The 18888-nt window shown below is 40.8% G+C and overlaps 1 protein-coding gene across 1 annotated transcript in view; it reads left to right on the top strand.

The window, feature by feature from the left end:
- Positions 1-18888, top strand: part of OGFOD3 (2-oxoglutarate and iron dependent oxygenase domain containing 3) — a 42471-nt gene that overhangs the window by 10338 nt on the left and 13245 nt on the right. The window contains exons 5-8 of the mRNA XM_069872914.1: positions 4964-5028; positions 5591-5647; positions 11940-12093; positions 17041-17164. Of these exons, the coding sequence (XP_069729015.1) occupies positions 4964-5028; positions 5591-5647; positions 11940-12093; positions 17041-17164 (400 nt within the window). The remainder of the gene's footprint in view (positions 1-4963; positions 5029-5590; positions 5648-11939; positions 12094-17040; positions 17165-18888) is intronic.

Here is an 18888-nt window from a genome sequence, read left to right as displayed (position 1 = left end):
TCCTCGTAAGCTGTAAACGTGAGAAAGTTATTGCATGCTGCTCCTCCTTAGGGAAAGGCGCAAGAAGGAAGTTGTGTGGTATTGCATTGAGGCCTTATCCCAAATAACACTGAAAGATGCTAAAAACACAAGCTTAGCAGTGTTTCTGGGAGATCATGTTTAGGAGAAGCCTTTAGATAGTTTCTCTACCAAGTTTCTTTTCTGCCTCTTTCTCCCCGGGCTGCTGTTTTCCTCTCTTTTTCGATTTGCATGCTTGCTATGGAGTGAGCTTTTTCCCAGTAGTGCTATCTTGGCTCCCAAAGATCATCAAATACTGACGTGTGTGTGGTGATGACGCATAGATGAAACTGTTTTCATTTGAGCCTTTTATCCTCTTTTCAAACTTCCCATCTACATAGCATACACAATGTGTCATGTCTTCCTTCATCTAAGGACTTTGCCCACCTGCCTCCCCAGCTTCAAAGCCTGTTGGATTAGATCTGGCTTGTTGCTTTACATTTCTTAAGCTTTAGATGTTTGGATAATTCAGTCCAATTATGTCTGTTGTTCTAGGACCGATTTTTTTTTTCCTTTAAAATGCCTTAAATAACTCCTTGTTTCTGTTTAATCATTTTTAATCCTTTCTTCAGCCACTTTGTGTTCTCCACTATTCCAAATAAAACTTCATATTTCTACTGGAGTGCAGGCAGCATTTTCATGTTCACCAGTTTCCTCTTAACCCCTTTTCAAGCAACGTGTCTGATTGTCTGTCATATGGCTTACATTTTTGAATTCACAGCAGTGGATCTGGGTCTGGGTGTTGTGATATAATTGAAAGACCTAAACTTGCCGTTTGTGACGCTGCCAATTCTCTCCTCCCTTTGTTTGCTGCCCTTTCCTCTTTCTTGGAGGGCTGAAGTACAGCACGAAAACTTGTTTCCCTTTCTGTTCTTCTGTGTTGGGAAAGTGCTGGCAAATGTTTGAATTATTGAACTCTCCCAGGAGTCATGCCCCAGTTGTCGTGCCCCAGTTGTTCTGCTGAGTTTTCTTTATTATCTTCCTTTGTCATTTTTTCCTAGATTTTCTCTGTACAAACACACACGCGCACACACACACACTCTGAAGCCAGAAGAGGCTATTGTAATATTCTAGTCTGACTTTCACCAGTATCCAGAGGAACATCATCTCCTCCCGTATGCTGCTTTCCCTTGTACGCCTCTGTAAAAAGTTTATACTCTGTTCCGCATTCACAGAATGTGAATCACATTAGTTCTCTCGATGTTTGCCTCAGCTTAGTTTTTTTTTCTTCATTATAAAAATAATGACCTTTCTTTTTCTTCCCTACCTTTTGTTTTGTTGCACACTATCTGTGCTTGCAGTACCACTTCAGTCATGACTCATTCATTCATGTCTTTGTAGGTGCTGCTGTCATAACATCTCTCCAGTGTAAATGAAACAACTCATTTCCTATCAGGTCTACTGGCATTTATTAAGAAGCCCCAAAAAAGAAATCCCAGTCAGCTGCAGTCTGTTCTCTGTGTTGCAGGAGTAGCTACCTGGACCTCCTTTTTGCAGGGAAAATTAAATTCTTGTCACTGGGAGAAGCAAACAATTTGGGTAGCTGTGGTGCCAAACGGGTTTCTGATGTGGGCCCACCAGCTTATGCACAGAGCAGTATTTCTGCAGACCATATCCCTCCTTGTTTCTGATTTCAGCCCTCCCAACTAGATTTTCAAGTCCTCAAAGCACTGTCAGCTCTGTGTTTTCTAGAGAGAAGGTAAAGTCTCTGTGTAATACTTGTCCTACCTCATGCCTCTACTACAGCCTGCACATTTCTCTTCTTGATTCTGTGCTGGTAGGACTTAGGAAACTCACATGTGTGAGGACTGAAAGGCTGACCTGGCAGTTTGTCTTTCACTGTAATTATAGCTGTGTGTCCGTGTGATCGGCTGGACTGGACTCCAGGAAGCTGGGGAGGAGCTGGTTGTGTTTAATCTCTATCTGGGGTAAACTTGCACTGGACACCAGAGCCAAATATTGCATTAGAGTCCCACAGCAATAACCTGTCCCTCCAGCAATGGGAATGGTGTGTAAATTAGTTTGGTAACACTCATGTCTCATCCTTAATCAGTGTAACTTTTAAGAGGCGTTACCCAACGAACACAATCCTTGTCTGTCTGCTCTCCAGATTCAAGTATGGGGTGGTATTTAAAGACTCTTGTGTTCTGAGACTCCCTGTAAGCCTGTCTGCAGGGACAGCCAGGGGGATGCTGCCCAGGAATTGACTGTGTAGAACCTCTATTGCTCTTCCCTCTACTCAGCTTGAGTGTGCGAGCATTCCCATAGAGGGAGTGGGGAAGGCTTTTTGAGCTCTACCAGCTTCTCTGTAGACAAGCAGAAATAAATTCTGTTTCTCTTTCTTGGGCAGTGTTTCTCCTGTTTTCTTTAAAATCTCAACTAGAACTTCAAGGGGTGGAGGATGAAGGGAGTTGCTGTATATGTGTCTATTTAATGACTGACTATCCCTTTGAGTGAGGATCAAAGGCAGGGCCTTTGCTTTGCAAGGTGGGGAAATCGTTCCTTTTTACTCTGTGTGAGAAATTATGTTCCCTTATGAATTATGAATCCTTTTAGCAGTGAGAGAGTGGAGAATGTGGGGCTAAAAGTACTGAAGGTCCAGAAGAACATATGTTTGTGCTTTAATTTTTTTTAAAGGAAGTTCTGTTTCCTTTCTAGAGAAGTTCAGTAAACCAGGATATTGGGGTAGTTGTGTTAAACAATCTTTTGGAAATAGGTGTGTGGGTAGGTGTTGACTGTGTTCCTGCCCTCTTTAGGTAAACTTTGAGGAGCATTCAGCCTGGGAACACTGACCTGAATTGCAGGCTGACCCTTGATCAGACAGCTGAACTTGAAGCAGCGGTGTTGACACAGGTTCCCACCGAGGTGTTCTTCTCAGCGTAGGACAGGAGGCTGGAAATGTTTAATATTCTGAAATGGCAGAGGCCAAATGAAATGTGTTTCAGTTTCTTTCCATTAAACGTGAGCTGTGCTCATGTGCAACAAAGCCCCTGCCTACATTTGGTGTTCAGTTGTCTGAAACAATCCTGAATATTCTCTCTTTTTCAGATTCCCTTTTCAGTTGTCTTTGCCTGGCTTTTCTTTATATTGTAGCTATTATCTTTTCAGCTATGAATACCTATGGTTCTTGGGGCTACTTTTTATTGATTCATTCAGTCATTTTGGATCTTCCCATCCGTAATCATCTGGAGTTTAAAGAGTGGGAAGCACGTACCTTTGAAAAGCATATTGAAAGTATTTGAAAAATTAATCTTTTCAGACATGTCCTGCTACTTCTCCTTATAATGTGCTTTAGCGTGATCACAAGCATACATTTGAAGCTACACAGGAGCTGTTTTACTTCTAACTCTAGCTTAGATTATTGTACAGAAGCAAAATCCAATACATGAAAATATTTTGCTTCTGAAACTTGAGTAAAGCTGATTATGAGAACTGCTTTTGCATGAGTGTGAGTGACAGTCTACTGAGGCTTCTGGAGAACTGTGGGAAGGGGAGATCTAAAAACCTCCTGCTATGTCCACTGGAATAGCTCGATACTCTGCATGTTTTTAAAGGGGTAAATAAATTAATCTGGTTTATTAATAATAATTTCAGTTTATTATATAATAGGTTTATTAAAAGAAGGTTGTTACTGTCCCTTTTAAGACAAGGCTTTAGTGGAGTTGCCCTGATTCAGCTCTGAAGCTCATGGCAATTGTCTTGCAGTGATTTTCTTTGGCTGAGAGATTGTCATGGGTATTTTCCTCCAATGTGATGCAGAAGATGGAGAAAAATGGTTTGAAACTAGAGGAGAAAGTTGGCAAATGTATTTCTGGCCGTGTGCTGCAGCTCCCATATATCTGTGCACTGATGCTTTGCTGCTGCTCGTTTACCAGCCTGTCTGCATGTGGATCACCTAGGAGTATTATTATTGTCTGGAATTACTAATGTGCATGGTGTGTGCTGCATCCAGAAATGCCAAATTTGAAGATGAGTTTTTGCCCAAACACTGTGTATTGAAGGTGTCGTTATTTTGATGCTGTTAAGATTAATTATCTGTTGCTACCTGTTATTTCCAGTATATATGTGTGTGTATATGTGTATATAAAGACTGCAATTAAGCAGTCATATTTTTAATCACTATAATTGATGCAAAACAAACATGTATTTTATGGACAGCAAGGGACATACAAGGTGAGCTTTTATTCCATTTAAAGAAATAATTTAGAGTCCTGAGAGGTAGCTTTCTGCCTTGGCAAATCTGAATGTTAATCTTTTTAGCCTGGTCTGGAGCTCAGCAGAAGTGTTTGGCTTGAGTCAGATGAAGAAATGGATTGGATTTTCATATGTAAAGTCTTTCCACTATCTGCTTTTCTTTTACAGTGGCTTAGAGATTGGAGAAAAGAAAGTTTGGCTCTACTAAGCCTCAGAATTATAATTGTTCTTTTAAACAGAGTTTTATGTCCATATTAAATATGAGAAGTATACATGAACTCATGGCGAAGGAGAAGTTTTAATAACAAATGCCGGGCAAGATAAATATTAGTGCTGCTATTTGAGCGCTTCACAAATATTGGAAAATTAGTCATCTGTGTGCAGAAGGGATCCAGGGACGCAGTGTCTTGCTCCTGGCCCATGGAGGAAGACCCCGGCGATGCTGTATGTCAGAATTGAATCTCGGGAACAGCAGTCCTATGCTTTATTTGTTGAACCTGAATATTTTGTGCATTTATACAGCAAACGGAGGGAGGTTTGTAGTTGTAAAGTAAGTGTTAGTATTGTGAACCCAAATGCTAGAAACTAATATTTTTACTTGGAAGGCTGTGGGAAGTGGGAGCCAAACTGGGACAGGTATTAAATATCCTAGCTAAATAATGATAAAACCTTTTCCATGCTTGTTTTTCCTACTTTTTGTTTCGTTTCCCAGGCATCAATTTTGGACTTGCACTCCGGAGCTCTTTCACTGGGGAAGCATTTTGTTAATCTCTACAGGTAAAATGAGGCTATGACTTGCCTCTCTTCTCCTACACTCACGGTGCTCATGGGCATTTCAGAGTTCTCTAGCCTTGTGGGCTGGGGTTAGTACTGACAAACTGTAGAATTTGGATAGATTCTCCACAGTTCCATGACCAGTTAAAAAGCTTTTGTGGCATGGTAACTGATCTTTTGTTGAACTGGGCTCTTTGTAAAGCTACCAGTACTTTTGTTTTCAGAGTTCTTGCACCAATAAATAACAGTATTTTTTCAGAGTATAAGTTTGTCAGCAGTGGAGAAAAATCAAGTGGTCTGAACTCTTTAAGACATGAATCTATGTACTTATTTCATGATACAGGAGGGGACTTTCTCCGTGCCTGGGGAATTCCGTTATTGGTTGCTGCATCTTGATCCCTTAATCTTTTAATCTATATAATCTGTGAGCAGTGCTTTGGGAACATCACACATTTGTAGGATTTTTTTGTATTGTATTTTCATTTATTGGTTGTGGGGATGAGAATGCGTCTCTATGCAAGCTGATTCAGCAACTCCTCGCTTAGACTGTTGTGTATTTTTTCAGGTACTTTGGGGACAAAATTCAAGACATCTTCACAGAAGAGGATTTTGCCTTATATCGGTAAAGACTTTCAATAACTGCTGAATGAACCACAAAACCTAACTTCACAGTTTGTTGTAGCGTGCAGGTTGGGGAGGGGCTGTCCTTTGGAATAGTAATTTCTGGGAGAATTAAGATGCCCTGAGGAAAATAAGTAAAAGGACCTTTTGGTGACTGCCTGATAAAAAACTTCTGCTGCTTTTAACTTGGCTGCATTACTGGTCTCAAGACAGAACTGAGGTGTCAGTGTAATCGAGCTGATGGCAGCACCACACATCTCTCCCTCTGCACGAGGGGTTCTTGCCAGCCCTGTGCATCTGCAAGCAAGGAGAGCTGCTTCATCTGAGTTCCATAGTTATTTGCTGGAACGTGATAGCTGGAATGTAAAATCCTTTAGCATTATCTCCTGTTTCACGCACATTATCCAAGAGGTGTTGCCTTAGATGGTAAAGACAATCCTGTGCTGTTATTACATTAGGAACTTGAGTGTAGCAAAACATTAACAATGGTGAAGCAGGAAGTGGAAGGATTTCAAATTACGAATGTTTTGGCCAGAGAAGCAGAGCATACTTTCCCCCTAAGAAGTCATAATGTGAAGTAGCTCTGCAGTGTAATAGCTTTGGCATCCAATGCTTTTAGCTTTCTTGTTGACCTGCTCATATACTTAGTGAAGACACAACCATAACGAGTTCCATGTGTCTGAAGGTGTGTGGCCAGAGTTTAGGAACAAGCATTCTTTGTTGACTAGACACAATAAATCTGTAGTTATGCGTTTCAGTTGCTTTCTCGTAATTTAAAATCTACCTGGCTTGAACACTTTTAACTCTTTTTATTGTTTTTTTGTTGCCTTTGTGAAGGAATATGACCTCCCTCTAGTGGTCGAAACAGCATTAGGTAGCCAAATAGGTTGTAGTTTTATTAATATAGTAAATCTTTGTCTTAGTATATAAACCACTTAAAGCTTATTTCTACCTGACAACTATTTTTAGATAATGTTGTCTTTATAGAGGAACTTTTAAAAAAATGTGTTTACTTCTGCCCTTGCAATTGCAAAAATGAAGTGCTTCTTTGATTCCTGTTGAACTTTGAATGTATGAAGAAAACATTGTCTTTCCCTCGCCAAGGTAGGGGAGACTATCTTGAAAATAGTCTTTGATCTTCTACAAAATGAAAAGCAAATCAAAGAATCTGTAGAAATAATATGTGTGTGGAGGAGGTGTCTTACTAAAGAAGATTTGTCCCACATGAATAGAAATGAATGAAATTATTGAAAAATCGCACATTTCTGCTCCTTATGCTGAGATGAGGCAGCTGCTAGGAAATATCAATGTTCCGTTGGTATTTGCATGCCAATGTAGGGGGTGTTTCAGTCTGCTGGATGTGAATCTGATAGAATCTATGCTATTGAATGCTTCTGTTCATATTAATGACAGTGCGTTAACGTGGACTATAGTACCCCATGTCCTTAATGAATGATTTTATGCTGTTCTTGGGAGCGTTTATCTTCACTACTTTTGCTTACCTACCAAGGTCAGTTTAAAAATACACTCTTGAGGGAAATAACTAACTGTAATTCATGTGTAAGTATTACTGACTGCGACGATAACAAATCTGAGTAGGTGTTCTGGGCCAGGAGGCTGGTTTCTAAACTATGTCTGTCAAAATTATGTTGCTTCAGAGTCAATTATGGTTTCTAGGCTGATGCTTTAACCACCATCTGCCAAGCATATTGCAGTGATTCCTTTTGTTTCACATAACAGATGTGTCTTATCCAGAGGAGAGACCTTTAAATCTGGATGCTTGGCTTAAGGGTTGTGCTTGGCTTAAGGGTTGTGACTTCAGCAGAAAATGGCATTATCAAAGGTTTATTCCAAAAGTTGTACAGCTTATTAGCGTAGAGGCATAGAGCAGAGGAAAAGCCAATAGCTTGGTTTCTCCCTGTATTCATTCTGCACGTGTGTTTCTGTTAAAACGTTCTGGCTGTGGAAGAGCATCGCTTTGTCTGGTACTGCTGCCTGTGGTGCTTTTCACTGGGAACGGCGCGAGTGGTGCTGACAAGTGGGTGGGAGCTGTGGAGCTCTGCAGACCTTTGAGTGTTCCTGTCACTGTACTGAATCGCACTTTGCAGTGATTCCTAGCGGTGCATCTTTGGCAGAGCTTGTGTCTTACAGAAACTTTTCTGTGGCACTTTTAGTTCTTTTACTCAGTCCTTTATGCTGCTGCTGATACATTTAGCTGGAAACTTTGTGATCTAATGAACATTGTTTCTCTTAAGTTGTGTGTGTATGTTTTCCTTGGACTTGTTTCTACTTCACTGGCTTTTTCTTCCTCACCGCCCCGATTCCAAACCCAATTCCAGTAACTGTTTCTGTAGAAGGTGATCATAGCTTCTTTCAGTGAGTTCTACTCTGCTCCTCCCCTAGTCTGGCCTGTGCGTCGTGATATTAGCCAGGGACTCAGTGCAAATGTACAAGGTCTGCTGCTAACAAATTCTGGGAGAGATTCTTCTGTCACTTCATGTTGTCTGGCTGCTGTACTCGTGCATTTATTGCCTTGGCAGAGCTCTGTGCAGTGCAGATTGTCGGAGCTAGGGTACACCCGGAGCAGTCTGAATGGTGGAATAGTTGCTGTGTTTATGAAAAGGAATGCTTAGATTCTTGAGCATAAAGAAATATTTTCCTTGTAGCTATAGTACATCAGAGTTCTCTCAACAGTTTTTGATGTATGGGGAACATGAAGAAAGAGTGCAAAGAATAAGTGGGCCAGGGTCAAGAAGGGAGGGGAGACTTCTGCATGAGGCTTTTATTGCTTCTGTGTGCATATAAGAAGTGGGTGAGGGAACCACGTGGCTTTTGCTGTATGATACTCAAGGTAACCACAATTAGGCTCACTTGTTTCCTCTTTGATAGCACTTTCTAAGCTAAAATTTGACTTGTCACATGATTTATACGTGAAGTACAATGTGCTTGTCCTTAAGTATTTTACCAGAACCCTAAATAGGCTGCATCTGGAGTAGCAGGGAAGGGAATGGACAGAAAAACTTGTGGTCATGGTATTGATAAATATTGAAATGCCCAGGTCAGTGGAAAGCAGACTGTTTTTATAGGCTAAAATGTGATTTTTATACTGTTTTTGAGGATGGGTACATGCTGTATTTGGCATACACTGGGGACAGTACAAGCTGAAGTACACAGATGCATGTGCTCCCATATGTGCTTTATAGGATTCTAGACAAGTTAACCCCTCTTGCTCATTGAGCTCTGATGCCAATAGTCAGTATTCTTTTGCCTGGTGACCTCTTGAAGGAAGATTTGCAATAGACTTGCTCCTTGGACATGTGACATCATGGTATGTCTATATTATGTGTTAGCACGTTGTAAGGGAGTGGGTAAATACCCATTTTAGGAACCTGATCCAAGATCTGTTACAATCAGTGAGGCTCTTTGATACTTATTGAACAGCAAATTATTCATGTGCATAAAATTCATGTGCAATAACTGTCTCGATCGAGTCTTTGAGTGATGCTGTGATCTGTAGCATGACAGCTCACAGGGGAGCAGCAGCAGCACACAAGTCAACTGAAGAAATGCAAGGCTGGCACCTCTTGTCACCTCGTGTGCTTAAAGAAGCTGTGTGATTAAATGTAGTACTTGAAGCTAGTAGTACACAGGGAAATGAGGCCAGCAGGATGCTTACTCAACCAAAACTCGGCTCCCTGGGTCAGCTGAAGGCAGCTGCTTCCATGAGACCAGGATTGCACCTAATATCACGCTTTTAGACCTGTCACCTCTACCGTTTCGTTGCTCTGTCTTCCTATTCGCCGCTTCTGCTGCCTACTTGATTTATAAACAGGAGAAATCAAAGTTGCTTTTTGAAAAATTATCCTTGTTTTCTCTTTGCAGCAAACTTAAACTATTGAGTTTATTTCCCTTGTCTTTTGATAGCCCACTGGCTGGTCCAAACCAGGTAGATTTTTGATTGCTGTTGTTGTCTGTTGAGGAGAGTTGAGTAGGGCTTCTCTTCCTGCTTGGCTTGTAAAACATGCAGTCTTGCCCAAAGCTATTGGATGTAAGTCTCGAAGAGAAGCTTTAACGGAGCTTTATGAACACCAGACGGCATAACTTAGTAGAAATCTTTAAAAGTGGAAAAGGAATCAGCCTGAAAGAGGAAGCATTACTGCTTAGAGAGCAATACAACTACTGAAGATTTAGAGTTATGTCAAGACTGTGGCCTCACTACTTTGGAGCAGATATATTCCAGCTGGCTGATTCAAGTGGCCACCCGCTGCCAGGGCCAGGGAATATGCTGCTTTAGGATTTGTGGGTTAGGCTATTAATTCTTGGGCTGGGTGGTTCGAAGTGCCAGCTGCCCTCAATTCATGATGAAGTGAAATGAGTAATTACATTTACTGCTTTTTGAGAAACATAAGGCAGCCTCTGCTGAAGTCCTGTTTCTTGGAAACAAAACAGTTGGAAGGATCAGGATCCCACAGCCATAAAATGAAGGACCTGTAGATCCTTTCCTGATACGAGTTTTACGAGCTTTGCCACTCAGCTTGAAACCTCAGTTTATGCAGCCTTGTAAATACCTAGAGATCTTGGTTCTAACTTCATTTAGCGGTTTTGATATTTTACTTGTTGTACAATAGCTTGAATTGACCCCTAAAGCTTAGACCCCTAAAAATGTCAAGTGTGAGAGGTTAAAAATCAAGTCTGTATGTGATATTTTTATTTTTGGTGAGGGACAGGATGTGAACAGCATGAATATTTTGCATTTTTTTAGCACTTCTGCAAACAGTTTTTAAGAGGTGACTTTCACAGCCTAACACTGCAAGTCTGGTTTTAGCTCTGTCACTTCTTTTCAGTCACTGTATAAGTTCCTTAGAGAAATATGTGGGGAAAACTTTCTTGAAAATTGTACTGAAGTTCAGTGCTACAATGCAAAACTACTCACGTGTTCAATGCACGCAAGTGTGTTTGCTCAGTGTGTCTTGTTTGTGTGCTGCTTTTGAAGCAGTTAGGAAGGAAGGAAGAAAAGGAAGACTTAATACAGTAGCTATGAATGTGTTTAAAATTGGGAGAAGACAGTATAAAGATTTTAAGAAGCATAAAAGATTATGTCTTAAAATGAAAACATCGGGGTTTCTGTCCCATTGTGTTATTCTGTTCTTTGCTGTTTTTTATATCTTTGAAGTGAAATACAGGCTGTAGATGTTTACTAAGGGGATTTGCCAGTGTTATTTCTGATTCATCACAAATCTCTTCTCAAGTGGCATTGGCCGAACTAAGGCTGGCACTTCTAGATGGCCTCGTTCTAGCCTTGCATGCAGTGACATCTCTTCTGAAAGACTGATGCTGCTATATATGCAGTTCTGTATAGGAATGGATGCATAATTATTAGTCTTCTAGTTTCAAACTCATAGAACAGTTTGGGTTGGAGGGGACCAGTTCCAACCTCTGCCATGGGCAGGGACACCTCCCACTGGATCAGGTTGCTCCAAGCCCCATCCAACCTGGTCTTGAACATCTCCAGGGATGCTACGATTTCCCTGGGCAACCTGTTCCAGTGCCTCACCGCTCTCATGGTGAAGAAATTCCTCCTTATGTCTAGTCTAAATCTGCCTCTCTCCAGTTTATAGCCACTGCCCCTCATCCTAATAATCTGAAACAACAAAAATCCTGGTCTTTTCTCCCAAAAACCACAGAAATAGCTGAGGTAGAAACAGTTTGACTGAATCTTTGAAAATAGTTGAGAAAGTCATCTTGCATTCGTTTTAGAGAAAAATCTAGTTGTGACACCAATACATAAACTGTCCAGGATACTTGAGTTTCATGTTGCTGGAGACTTCGTGATTTAGTTTAAAATCGTGTAAAAAAATTCGAAGTCTCTTCAGAGGCAACGCTTCATGAAGATGCAACTTTCTAGTTATCTGCCTTGGATTAAAAATTTATATGTGAAAGACTTTAATCTTTTCAGTAGTTAATAGACAGTGAGATACACATGGAATTTTTCAGGAATACATAACTGTTTACACAAAGAAACTTTCAAACCTAGGCCACAGGAGACAAATGGTTTCTTTTTTGTTGCTATGCCGAGAATTAAAAAAACAACAAAGCAACAAGCCCCAACCACAGGGTGTTCTCTTTTCTGATGTAGTTGATCTCTTTTATTTAAGGCAAAATAAGAGAGAAGGTATGGTTTTGTTTTCCCCCCATGATTTCTTAGCACTGAAGAAGCAATAGCAGTGGATGAAGGAGAATCCAGAAGAAGCAGGGGATGTGTCACTTTGCATGTTGTGTTGTGTTCTTTGCAGTGATGTGAGACAGAGAATTCAACAAAGGATTGCTCAGGCTTTTGGCATCAGCTCTGCTTCCATGTACCTGACAAAGCCAACTTTCTTCTCAAGAATAAACAACACAGAAGCCAAGACAACACACGACGAATACTGGCACCCACACGTCGACAAGGTGAGTAGGAGGCGGATGGGATAGAAACGTTTCCTGTTATAATTAGATCGCTTTATAGTCACTTTACATTAAAAAAACCCAGATTTTGAACCAGTCTAATGATGCTTTAAATAGGGCTTGACAGAGCTTGACAGATCCTTGATCCTGTTCAACTGATGTCCATCATGAAAAGTCCAAGTTACGTCATCATGTGTCATTACTACTAGACGCTGGCTGCCTTCGCTCCTGGTACATCATTCGCTTGAATTGGCACCAGAGGATTAATTTGAATCCTTTCCTTCCTGCACAAACAAGCCTCTTAATTCCTCTCTCCTCTATGTTTGCCTGTCAGAAGGTTTGTATCTTCCCCTTACGTGCAGTTTGAGCAGAGCTGTCTGTGGATGTAGTGTTTACATACAGTATGTGCACAGTATATATTTGCATATAATTTTAATGTACTATCAGTGTAGATCATGTATATCTGCATTTATATTATGTGCTTAAAAAGAGGTAAAAAATAAGTTTTTATAGCTGATGAGGCAATGCAGGAGACTGAATTCAAAGAGGAGGTCAGGCAGGTCAGAAAATATTTTGGAGAAGGCTAAACAGGATAGACAGGTCACAGAGCTTCACAGATTGTCTTCAGCGCAATCGGCCTGCCTTGTATTTTAATTTTGCCAACAAAGTAAGTTTTATGTACTGCTTCCAGACTGCAATTGAAAGCAAGAGAAAAAACTGAGTTGCTCTTGATCTGAAGTAGCAAAGACTTCCCAGTTAAGAGCAGAACCATTCTTATGTGGCCTCCAAAACAAGTGTAAATATCAGGGAGTTGCAGAAAGATCAGAGAAACTCAGCACGTTAAATATTTGGCCAGTTTCTTGGATGCTTTGTGTTGTATCATTATTTATGCTTTCCCCTTGGAATTAAACAAACTGCTTTACGTATTTCTGCATAATCATTAAACGCTGAAGGTGGCTCCTAGAAGACTTCAGTTTTTTTTTTTTCCCTGCCCCTCTCCAAAATGAAGCCTTTGAAGAATGAATCTGACGCATTCTTTGTTTCAAAGTCTGACACTGTTCAAAGATGTAGGCTTCTTGGAACGCATTAATACCCCTCTTGCTTTTTACCCTGTATTACTGTCTGTTTCTCAATATGAATATCCTTCCTTTGGAGTACTTTAACTACATAATGGGGTAGCACAGTTCTGTTGTGTCTGTGTGAGGCTTTGGTTTTTCCCTAAAATTTATGTGATTTTTATTTACTTAGGAGTAGAAACCATGAAATTGCCCAAATGACTCATTTAATCTTGTTGAATTTATAAGCATCTAAACCAAATAAAGGGAGTGTTGGCTTAAGATGTGGACTTTCATCTTGGATGGAATTTGTTTGGAACCGAGCCTTTCAAATGTCAAATGTCTCATTTATAATGGAATTGCTGTTGTATGCTTGCTTCTGACAGCAGTATACTCTTATAATATTCTCTAATAGAAACAGTGTGGGACTTAAAGATTTCTGCAGTCCTGTGCCTGGGTGAGGAACTTGTCATCCTTCACAGGATTGCCAGGCTCCACAGTAATACCAGTTTTGGTTTGTTTTCATTGAATTTCTTCTATCAAGGCTATTCCAGGCCTTCAGTGCACATTGTCTTGGGTTTTTTTTTAGCCTAACTTCATGATCAGTTTGTAGCTGGCTTTTTCCCTCCTGCCATCCCCATGTATTTTTAGGGTCTTACTCCTTTTCAGCCTTTCTTTCTCTAAGCTGAGCCAGTCAGACCTTCAAGTCTCTTTACCTGTGATATGATCTCCATCTCCCCGTCCCTCTCTCCTCTGGCTGTTGAGGCTGTTGCTGATAGCAGCTGCTATCTATTCTGGCAGACTTTTCACTCTTGTTTTTCTCCTCCTCATCTTGTTAGACATTCAGGGAAACACATCAAAAGATCTTGCTTCTGCCTTAGGACAGCACTGTCTTTGAAATCTGAGGAAGGTTATTCTTGTTTGCTCAGACTTGGTACCTCAGCTCACCTGCACTCCCTGTGATTCAGAGACGTGCTCTTGGGTGTCTTATGCTGCCTACTAAATAGGCAGAACCATTGGAAGCAGCTGTCAAGGCCATTTTTGTGACTAGCTGCACAAAGACGTAGGTAGAATTTTGACTCTTCTTTCTGCAAGACGTCATGCTAGACTTGTGCTGTTTGGAAACTGCATATGTGTTTGTATTTTCTTCTGCAATGGGAAGCAGAGGGTGCTGTCCTGAGTATCTTTCTTAGTAACTGCAGGCCTGTTGCACATTCCTGTAGATATAGTTGTGTATAAACACGTGTCCCTTAAAAAACCCAAGCATGTCACACTGTAAAATGTGGCTGGCAAATTCATAGAATGATGGAGTTGGTTTGAGTTGGAAGGGACCTTAAAGGCCATCTAAGTTCTAACTCCCTGCCATAGGCAGGGATACTTTCCACTGGATCAGGCTGCTCAAAGCCCCATCCAACCTGGCCTCAAACACCTCCAGGGAGGGGGCAGCCACCACTTCTCTGGGCAGCCTGTGTTGGTGCCTCACCGTCCTCCCAGTAAAACATTTCTTCCTGATATATAATCAAGATCTCCCCTCTTTCAGTTTAAAACCATTCCCTCTTGTCCCATCGCTGCACTCCCTAATCAAGAGCTCCTCCCCATCTTAATTCTAACTATTACTTGTATTTATAGTAACAGCCTTTAAACATGTATGATATAAATACCATTTGGAGCATCTGCCATTTAACATTAGCTGTCTTTGACTTGTTTTGGTAGAGGATGCTCAAAAAGAGCTTACTGCCTGTATGAAGTCTCAGACTGAATGGATACGCCTGCATTTTTTCTGTTCAATCATTCTTAAGGAGCTATAGAAATCTGACTTGTTGCAGTGTGCCTCTATGGCTTTATCACCTTGTTTTAGTGACAGCTTTTCTTACATAGTATGAACCTCTGGTTCAGTTATTAACCTTTCTGGCACTGGAAATCATTACCAGAGTAATAAATACTTTTAATACACATGGGGGACTTTGAGCATTTTGAATAACTGACTATGTTTTAGTGCCTGGTTGCCACAGCATTGTGTTTCTTAGGCCTGACTGCCTTCTTGGGGTTAGTAATGAACAAGAACAGGAGCAGAAAATCCATTTTCTATTGCATGTTTAGTTCCCGATACTAGTCACCTATAGAAATCTGATGTGCTTGGTTAGACTAAAATGGTTTGTAGTGAGCTCTGAGAAGTTCAGAGTTAGTAAAGCCACCTTGGGGAGGATGGAGATCGCACTGATGGGGCAGAGATTGCTGCACCACTGAAGATAAGAACATGTAAGGACAATTTTAATGCATTATATTTGAAAGTATCAGTTGAATGAGCTTCTCCACTTGCCAATGCTTTTGCTAGCTGGAAGACCTCTGAAACTGGCTGGAAGTTTTATCACCAAATCAATGAAGGTGAAAGTAGCTTTACAAAGCTGATTGCCCAAGGAGGGCTGTAGAGTGGCTGCTTTGAGGTGCTGCAGTCCCCTGTGCTCATGGATTCTCATTTATCACCTTGTGTTGCTACTAAGGTTTGGGTAGATATGGAGAAAAAGGGGATCACCAGATCGTTTCTCTCATTCCTGTGATGTGAACACGTAGTGCAGCGTTATCACTGGATTTTTGCTTTTTTCCTTTAATCCCTTAGAGTCAAAATAATAAAACGAGTAAGAATAACTAAGTCTTCCCTGTGCTGCTCTATTCTCTTCAGTCACTGCCCTTACAGAATAATACGTACAGCTGCTGTTGAGCCAAAATCTAACTGGCATTAATGAATGTAACTTAAAACTGAAAATATTTAGAAAACTTCTGAGTTTAGAAGAGCACCTACCTCTAACAGTCACTGGGTCAGGCAAAACACTGCAAATGCTGTGTGCTTATGTGGTATTACTGTACTGCAAATCTCACTGTTTGGCAGGGTTATGCAGAACTTGAGTTGTGATATACTGCAAAGAAACCGGAGAATATAGCCAGTGATTTTAAGTGTATTTTTAATTGTTGATGACATGTAGATACGAAAGGGAAATATTTTCAAAATCGGCTAAACTCAGTGTTAAATGTTTAGATAGCTTCCCTCTGAGCGTTAATATATAGTATTTATTGTCTCCATCTTCAACATACATATCAAGCAAAAATAATCCTTTAAAAGGAAGGAAATTCACCTTGTTATACCTAAAAATGGGATGTTTGGTCTGTAGGCTGGGAAGAAGAAGAGACTTTGAAAGTCATGTTTGAAGGTTTTTAAACAAAACCTCTATGGAGAAGTGTGGAAGTTCCAACAAATGTGTGTTTACTTGGAAGGTCTGACTCACCGCTGCCATGGAGCACCTGCTGGTAGCTGGTGAAAGCGTAAAAGGTGAGGTTTCCTGAAGCCTATAACCACAGTTAGATAATGGGGGGAATAATTAGTCAAAGGCTGCTTTTGGGTCTCATTATGATGAAATTTTATCTTTAAATAGTGTAAATAGATCTAACAGGTCTGAGTACTTCTCTGTTTTCAGTACAAGGCAGAGGTGTGACTTCTGACATGATGATTTTTTTGCTAGCTGTTTAGTAAACTGAGGATGATTAATATATAGAAGCACTTCTTAAATTATGGAAACTGTAATAATATACATAACATGCTAGTCTTGTATTTAGTGTGTGTTTAAACAGAATAGAATAGAGTAATAAAAATAATTTCTAGGAAAGAATGCTCTTAGCTTTCAGAGGCCACTGTATTAAATACACGAAAACTGGGAAATTGGAAAAACTCATCATAGAATCATAGAATCACCAGGTTGGAAGAGACCCACCGGATCATCGAGTCCAACCATTCCTATCAGACACTAAACCATGCCCCTCAGCGCCTCATTATCTGTGCTCTGCAGAGATGAAAACAGAGTTTGGCACTTTTTGGTAATGTTGTTCTAATGTTGTCTCCTAGGTGACCTATGGCTCTTTTGACTACACTTCCCTGCTCTACCTCTCTGACTACACTGAAGACTTCGGAGGTGGACGGTTCATCTTCATGGATGCAGGTTCCAACAAGACAATAGAGCCTCGAGCAGGTAAGAGGCTTGGTTTGCTGCATTGAGGCAGACCAGGCTGTGTTGTTTGTTCATCGGGTAGGCTGGCAAAAGTCCTGGGAGTGTTTTGTGTCAGCAGTAACCGTGGAATAATGTAGTGTTTTCTCTTCAGGTTGATGACATAAGAATTAAAGATTAAAAAAAGTTAAACTGTGGCTGCAGTTTGAGATACCTGGAGTTACACCACACCAAGTGACTTCCTTGGAAACTGCAGGGCTTAGAAATGCAATCCAGTTACCATAGCTTAGAGGGTTACTGCATCAAGAGCAAAGCTGACTGTGTGCTACAGCAAATCCAAAGTAAAGCAATTTATTTTGAACTGTCTGGCCTGAAATTCCATTGCTGTTCAAAGTGGGGCTTAATACCCTACAGCTGCTGTGGTTGGGTGTGGAGTTGAACACAATGAACCACAGTCACTTAGTTGTAAATCTGTACCTGCTGTCAGTAGACCTGACAGGGAGGAGCATTCTGATGGCTGTTACATTATAAAGAAGCACCTTTGTTGGTTTAAGATTTTTCTAATAAGTGGATCACTTGAAATGAGAATTCCTTTGGGACACTATGCCTGGGAAGAAAGAGTGTGGCCTCAACTCCTGTACCTGGCAGGTGAGTACTGAGCTTACAGCAGAGTAGGTTTTTATGATGCAAGACCAGGTGTACTTTTGCAGGAAAAAAAAAAAATCAAGGACATCTTCATATTCCTACTGTGTTCCATCCGTTTTTTTCCCCCAAGAGAGAATAGATGGAAATTTACTCATTTACAGACAGCTTCAGGAATTGTCTGCTGGTAGTTATTACCCCAAGCAGAACTGACTTCTGAGTATTGCTGCCTGCAAATGGGGATAGATGTGGGTTTTTTTAACTTACAAATCTTAGTGATCCACTCGCCAGCAGTAATGCTGGCTTAAATAAACCCTGAGATTGTTTGCATTCTGGGTTTGGTATCAAGAATTGTACATTTGATTATTTTGGCTTTAGTGGTTGGAAATAAACCTTAAACTGGAAGTATCATCTTTTGCAAAATGCTGCCACTGGTATTTTAAAAGGGAACACATTAAACTATTTCATTTCCAGATGCAGTTCTAAGATTAATGTGTTTTTATAGCTGTAGAAATGATGATCGAAGCCTAGGTGGCTGGGAGAATGGCTGCCTCCTGGCCCAGTACAGGGGCCCTCAGTCCAGTTGCTGCATGCAATTTGCCCTGCCTTAACTTCAGAAAGTCTGCAACTGGGAAATTGCTTCCGTTCAGCCCCTTGCGGTTAATTTTCAGGCTTTGCTGCAAGGTGTTTGCTTTCTGTCTCGTTTTTGGAGGGGAAGGGAGAGCAGATGAAGCACAGGAAGGTTTTTAATGGACCTGGTTTTGGTCATACCCTTTCACAGGTGGTTGTGTTGACAGCGTGGGTGCCACAGAGCTGGTCCAGTCCACCTCTTGAACAACACAATGCAGAGCTTGTAGGGAACGGCCTTCTTTGAAGGATCAAATGTGCTATGTGTGTACAACAGAGAGTTCACTTTAATGCCACTTACATCTTTCTGACAAACTCCTCTTTCTAACACGGGTGTCGGGTCACTACCTATGCTGCAATCTAAATCACTACGAACACCCTGTGAACCAAGGAGAAGAGCTTTAAAGGTGAAGCACAATGTGAAGGCAATTGCACTTAGTTTTCCTCTTGCTGATAAAATGTGGCTTGTGAGAGAATGT

This window comes from Phaenicophaeus curvirostris, chromosome 19, assembly GCF_032191515.1.
Source record: "Phaenicophaeus curvirostris isolate KB17595 chromosome 19, BPBGC_Pcur_1.0, whole genome shotgun sequence".
NCBI lineage: Eukaryota > Metazoa > Chordata > Aves > Cuculiformes > Cuculidae > Phaenicophaeus > Phaenicophaeus curvirostris.
Note: the sequence above shows the minus strand (reverse complement) of the source record. Positions and strands in the feature narration are given on the sequence as shown.